The sequence below is a fragment of the Primulina huaijiensis genome, chromosome 2, assembly GCF_012295235.1.
Source record: "Primulina huaijiensis isolate GDHJ02 chromosome 2, ASM1229523v2, whole genome shotgun sequence".
NCBI lineage: Eukaryota > Viridiplantae > Streptophyta > Magnoliopsida > Lamiales > Gesneriaceae > Primulina > Primulina huaijiensis.
Window position 1 is genome coordinate 7,348,087 of NC_133307.1, and position 6,718 is coordinate 7,354,804.

A 6,718-nucleotide genomic window follows, 5' to 3' on the forward strand; every position below is an offset into this window, starting at 1 on the left:
TATTATATTAAGTGTGAAGACATGATAATAACTACCTAGATAGGACACCAACTTTTTTTTTCCAATTTTACCTTTATATGATATTAATATTACACTTTTGTTTTTTGTTTTTTTTGTTTTAATTTCAACACAAATTTTTATTTTTATTTCAACGATTTAAATATCAATTTAGTCCCTCCATAATTTGTCAAATTTCACTTTAGTCCATCAATAATAATAAAAAAGATTGTACACACACGCATCGCGTGTGCATAGTAACTAGTATATATATATATTTGTCAACCTTCCACCTTTTAGTTATATTTTACGGGTTGAGAGGGATATATTTGACGGGTTGAGAGAGATTGACCTATATTCAGTCATATCTTTTTGTTCTCTACTAAATTGAGTGATTTTATATATTTGTTTTTATCGAATAATTCAAATGTATCTCAAGACGAACATATATATTAACATAGCATTTAGGCTCCAAAAAGTTGAAAAAAAGAAAGAAATAAGCCAAAGGCAGCGTAGCATCCTCGCTCCATGCTATAATTTTCAAAATCAAATCATCATTGCTTTGATAGGGAAACTTTTTCCTACTAGATTTACTTGTGTCACTAATCAAGCTCCTTTTTTGGGATGTTTAGCATAATTAGTTGGGACAATACGAAAGGTTAAATGAATTTTGTGCATCAAAACTAATGTGAAAGGGAAAATTAATGATCACCCAAATCTCTCATTTCAATTATAATTTCATATCACATTTATGTACGTCTAAATCGGTAAATAAATTACTTCATATACAAATGTTCAATAATGAAGTAATAAGAAAATAATAAAATGTGTTAACGATTTATGAACAACGACGGTTATAAATTGGGTTATTGTTCGAAAAATTCTTTCAAAAAAACATTTAAGATAATTTTGTCATTTCAAATATACTTTGTAACTCAATGTATATCCTTTGTACATATAATATGACCTTTTATTCTATGTATGATGGAATATATANGGCTTTTCATAATATATCATAAATTACAAATAAGATTTCAATAATTTCTAAATATATTATATTAGAACCATTTTATTTTATGTAATAAGAGATTAAATAAATAAATATTATGGTGTCAATTATTATTGTTTGAAAGAAATAAAGTAGATAGGGGGAGATGATCGTTTAATTGTTATTAAATAATTGGTGGTAAGAGAAAATGGCACTTAATACAAGAAAGACTTTTTTAAGGGAAAATTAATTAATTTAATGGAGAAATATTTGAAAGAAGAACAAAATAACCGTTGGCCCAATCGCGGAGCCACGCGACTTTTGATCAAACGGCCATGATTTACTAGCCGTTGGTTTCAAATATGCATGTGCGGACGGACATATATCCGCTGTTTACGTTCTCCCCAAATCTCCTCTTCTGATTCAAAGGATTAAAAAAAAAAAAACGATTCTCACGCACAGAATTTGAATTGAGGGGATTTTAGTCTATCAATTTCCGATTGATTTGATTTGATGGGGGTTTTCTTATAGCCTCTCGCTGAATCTTTGAGATTCCCGGAGGAGTTCTTCACTGGATTTGTGTATAGTTCTCTGGGAGTTTCTTGCCTTGGAGGTTCGAGAAAAATTATTGAAAAGACTTGATGTTGATTATATGATCTGGGTTCTTTTTAAATCTGTTCTCGAATCTTGGGTGATTGTTACTGATCCAAATTTCCCATTTTTCAGATGAAATTTTATTGGGTTTTTGATTTCTTCGATGGGTTCATGATTGAATGTATAAATCTGCAGAAATTATGTTTAAAAGGGAAATCAGGATGGGTGGATCGAATGAGAATTTTCCGGGTACAATCAGGCCTTCAAACATTCAAGGTAATTTGAATATTCAAAAAGCTTAGCTCAAATTCAAAAACTTAAACCCTTCTTTAATTCTTGTTTGTTTTCTTTTTCATTCACTTTAGAAGACACTGGAGTCTTTGATCTTATTTTCCATTAAACCCTAATCATATAGGGTTAATTGATCAAAATAATCTTTTTATGATGACTAGGAGTTGGGCAAAATAGGAGGGCGTTGAGTGCAATCAATAAGAATATCATAAGAGATCCTGCTTACCCCTGTGCTATACACAAAAGAGGTGTTTTGACAGAGTATGATTTTCGTAAAACTTCATTTTGGTTATTCTTTAATACATATTTGAATTCCATTTTTGATTTAATTTTTAATTCTTTACGTTGTTTAGGAAAAATGTTGCTGAAAATAAGAATCCTGTTATTCCGGTGCATCGTCCCGTCACTAGGTTTGTTATATCTCCTCTAGTACCCTTTTTGTCAAGATTTAAGTCTTTCTTGGTTTTAAGAAAAAGAGTGCTTGGATAGTGTGGCTTAATTCTACAAAAATCCCTCGGAAATTTATACAATGCAAATGCATGATCATCAAAAGCCTTTATGCTAAGAATTAGCTTTTGGACATTGTTTTCTAATTCATATCCTTGGTTCCTGCTCAGAATGTTTGCTGCACAATTGGCTGGCAAAGATCATTATCCATCAGATGAGGTATGGTTTCATATAATGAACAAGTATTGAGGTTCATTAAGTTAGATTTTAACCGTGCCTCCTGATGATCGAACTGTGCTTTATTTTAGGAAATCAAGCCATCAATTCAACCAGGTGTGAGTGTCAATCAATCAAAGGACTTCACTATTATTGATGCAGAGGACCAAACGCCCATTGATGATGATGTCGTGCCAATGTTTGTGCAGCACACAGAAGCAATGCTGGAAGAAATAGATGAGATGGTATTGATTTCTTTTTATTTTGGTACTTGCTATCAGTAAACTCGATTATTCTCACGTTCCAAATTGATCTAGGATGCGGAAGTTGAAATGAAAGACGTCAATGAAGAGGAGACGATAGTTGACATAGACAACTGTGATAAGAAGAATCCACTTTCCGTGACTGAGTATATTGATGATATATATGCTTATTACAAGAAGACAGAGGTGAAATATCTATCCATTTGTTTGATAATTAGTATACTTTTAATATCAAACAAGTTAAATCGACGATAAATTGTGTGGTACAATCCCACTCTCTGTTGGATTGTTAGCGGAGCTAGAAGTGTGTTAAGTATAGGATAGCATAACTGAGATTCAAAAAATCTTAAGAGATGAGATTTTATTTATCCATATATATAATAATAAAATTTTATAGGTCCATAGCAAACTTTTGGAAAAGAAAAGCCGCGGCTCAGACATCCCCTTCTGGCTCCATTTGTTTGAAAATTAAGACTATTTTCTAATATCAAATGATATATAAAAATATATAGGTAAGTAGGAAACTATTAAGAAGAAGAGGAGCAGCGGCTGTGTTTTGATCGGGTGGGACTTATACGAAATCTGTAAATTCAAGAATCAACATGGTATTCCATCGAGTTCTTCTCGTAATTTTCTTGGTCTATTTTTCGTGTGAGTGCAACTAATGTATTTCCCTTTCTCCTATTGTTTGTGTTGTTCTTTTGATCGTGTGATCTTGATTACAGAGCTTAAGCTGTGTCCCATCAAACTACATGGAAAACCAATCTGACATTAATGAAAGAATGAGAGGCATTCTTATAGACTGGCTGATTGAGGTAATAAACTGGACTCCAAGTTGTGTCCTTGTTCAAAATTAAGAAGAAAGTACTGAGATAATAACATTTTACGTTGTCCAAATAGGTCCATTACAAGTTTGAACTGATGGAGGAGACGCTATATCTAACTGTCAATCTCATAGATAGATTTCTAGCATCACAGTCAGTTGTGAGAAAGAAACTGCAGCTTGTTGGAGTGACTGCCATGCTCCTAGCTTGCAAATACGAAGAAGTTTCTGTTCCTGTCGTGGATGATCTTATACTGATATCTGACCGAGCTTACTGCAGAAAAGAAGTTCTCGATATGGTACAGCACTACCTACTCAAAAACAGAACCTGGATTTCAGTTTAAAAGGGCGATGAATCTTTTCCATGACAAACAATTTCTAATTTAATTGGCTACAGGAGAAACTGATGGTCAATACCTTACAATTTAATCTCTCTGTGCCGACGCCGTATGTTTTCATGAGACGTTTTTTAAAAGCCGCTCAATCTGACAAAACGGTTGGTTGAATCTAACTTAGTTTGGTTTTTCTAAGTCCACGACTCAAATACTTTCATGGTCTCACACCTTGTAACGTTTCTTTTTCCGAACTGGAACTAGTTGGAGTTATTATCCTTCTTCACAATTGAACTCTGCCTCGTTGAGAGTGAGATGCTCAAGTTCTCACCATCTTTATTAGCTGCTGCTGCCATCTACACTGCTCAATGTGCTCTTAACGGTTTTAGCCAGTGGAGCAAGACACTCGAAAAATATACAAGCTACATGGAACACCATCTTCTGTAAGTACAAACTACAAAACATTTTCCAACTACAAAACATTTCCATCTTTTCAAGTATATTTGGTCGCTGGATGTTATTTTGTAGGGGATGTGCAAAACTTATGGTGACTTTGCATACCAATGCTGGAACGGCTAAACTTACTGGTGTACACAAGAAGTACAGTACTTCAAAATATGGCTATGCTGCTAAGACTAAACCAGCTGTTTTTCTTATAGATGCAGCAGAGCCTCAGTGAGATTTTAGAATGCAGTAATTTGCTTATGCTTGTGAGTGCTGCAACATGTGAGCAACATAAGTTGCATCTGGTTTGGTTCAAGAGAGTGCTGTTTGATTTCTGTGCATTTATATCCATATAAATTCTCTCTTTGTTTTTGAAGAATATCAATTTTATTTTTGATGCCCTTTAAAGTTTAAACCTTCACTCCTCAAAAGTTTTTGGTGTTTTAAATTGTTTCTGATCAGCCTTATAAATTCTCTATAAGTTAATGTACAAATACTTACAAACGAGTCGAGCCCCTGATAATGTTTAATTATATTGGAATCTTTGGCGTTGAACACTAAATTTGTGACTCGATATTGTGATCTTTATTCAAGTTAAAATAAAAATATCAGTAACAAAAGATACATAAAGCATGCACTATGCAGTAAAGTAACAAAAGATACATAAAGTATGCACTATGCAGTAAATGAAAAGCAAGAAAAGAGAGTCGTGCATATGTAGTTCATAATCACCGATATTTATAAAAAACAAATGAAGTATTCAATCAAAATATGATCATTCATCGTCCAAATTTCTTGTATCCAGTACTTCCTCTCGACTCTGCTCAACTTTATCCTTTGCAGAATTAGTATTATCATGCAATGTTTCACCATTATCTGCTGCCTCATTAAAAATTGTTGAGGCATCGTTTTCATTTGAGCTCTCTTCTACTATATAGTCAACCTTCATAAATAAGTTAATTTGTTAATAACTTTCTATAGGCCTATGTTAGATACGGAACCCATAGTCCCATGCATATAATAATGGAGATTTAATAATATATGTGGGATCCAATGAAAAATTAATGGCATTGATAAATGTACACCCTTAGATGCATGGTAGTATCCTAAGGTAGGATCTCATTTCCTCTAATTGAGACTCTAAAGTCTTAACTGTTTGGAGCGAAGACATTACCCATAAAGCTGAGGACTAAAAGTCGCACTGAAAAGTCGGTACGAAAGGCAGTAATATGAAGCATACATACCACACATGTACGAGGAGGAGAAAGCACTTTGAAGGAATTGGGATGGTATACCTTCAGGCATTGTGAAGTGGTCTACTTCGTGCCCTACCTGTCGTAATAAAATCTGCGACGTCAAGACAATAGGAAGACTGGACACCATGTTACATGAAGCAATTGCTGCATAAAGTGCTCCATCAAATGTTCCCCCAGTAGATGAGCTCTATATATTAGCAAATTATAACCTGATAAACATCACCTATTCTTGGAAACATCAGATTTTGCACCATGAGATTAGCAGGAAGTGGGACTCTTTTGTATGATTTAGGCAATTCATTTGTGTTTAGAAATACCAAAAACATGAGTTAGCATAGAAACTATGGAAATCTCCAAATAAATTAATGACACGTTTCGCATCTTCTTAAATATGCTGCATGACATACAACTGGAAAGGGAAGGAGGTTTCTGTGTAAACAACCAGTTCCTTACCCTTCCAGGTCCACCGAATTCCCAAGCATCGCTGTCCAGGGCTACTCTATATTTTCCTGGCAAGTCGTTTTAATAAAATGAAAACTCTAGTTTTATGCCTATGTAGTCATAAAAACGAAAATAAGCGCCTTTTTTTTAACTATCATGGGCCATTAGGCTGAACCAACATGAGCTTCGGCCCATACCCATGCTCCACTACTGGTCATGGATGGTTAGGATGGTCCAGCATGATCCATAGCCCATGCCCATGAACCGTTACTCATAGAATATCCCTAGTCCAAATGGTACCAACATTTTAAGAATCTGGGTACTTAAGCCTGAAGGTCTTGGGTTCAAGTGTTGGGGGAGGCGAAAGAATCCACTTTTTAGGGGTGAGATATTCTATGAGTGACGGTGCATGGGCATGGGTTACGGCTCATGCTGGACCATCCTAACGATCCATGACTAATAGTGGTGCATGGTTATGGTCTGAGGCTCATGTTGGTTCAGCCTAATGGCCCATAATTGTTACAATCAAGTGAGGCCCAGGGCCGAAGAGGGCGGAAAGTGATCGCCGGTGCCATGAGTGTGTAACTGAAATATGATCAAGAAGAGCGTGTAACTGAAATATTGCC

At 34.8% G+C, this 6,718-nt stretch overlaps 1 protein-coding gene and 1 long non-coding RNA gene across 4 annotated transcripts; one reads left to right on the plus strand and one right to left on the minus strand.

Annotated features, from left to right (window-relative positions):
* Positions 1-1,378: 1,378 nt before the first annotated feature.
* LOC140966239 (cyclin-B2-4-like) lies at positions 1,379-4,696 on the plus strand. Of its 3 annotated transcripts, none has more exons than XM_073426588.1 (12): positions 1,381-1,676; positions 1,775-1,855; positions 2,032-2,131; positions 2,224-2,280; positions 2,488-2,536; positions 2,626-2,778; positions 2,851-2,982; positions 3,522-3,611; positions 3,697-3,918; positions 4,017-4,115; positions 4,216-4,394; positions 4,480-4,696. In XM_073426588.1, exons 2-12 carry the CDS (start codon positions 1,780-1,782, stop codon positions 4,628-4,630), a joined length of 1,308 nt encoding a protein of 435 aa, XP_073282689.1. In that variant the 5' UTR covers positions 1,381-1,676; positions 1,775-1,779; the 3' UTR covers positions 4,631-4,696. The 3 variants fall into 3 exon arrangements, with proteins under 3 accessions (XP_073282693.1, XP_073282689.1, XP_073282684.1); XM_073426583.1 differs by having other exon boundaries at positions 1,381-1,598; XM_073426592.1 differs by lacking the exon at positions 4,480-4,696 and having other exon boundaries at positions 1,379-1,598; positions 1,775-1,856; positions 2,030-2,131; positions 4,216-4,398.
* On the minus strand, positions 3,792-5,686 carry LOC140966269 (uncharacterized). Its single transcript, XR_012173303.1, has 3 exons — positions 5,640-5,686; positions 4,037-5,338; positions 3,792-3,930 (listed from the first exon to the last, which is right to left on the minus strand). It is a non-coding gene; the product is annotated as an uncharacterized lncRNA (long non-coding RNA).
* Positions 5,687-6,718: the final 1,032 nt, after the last annotated feature.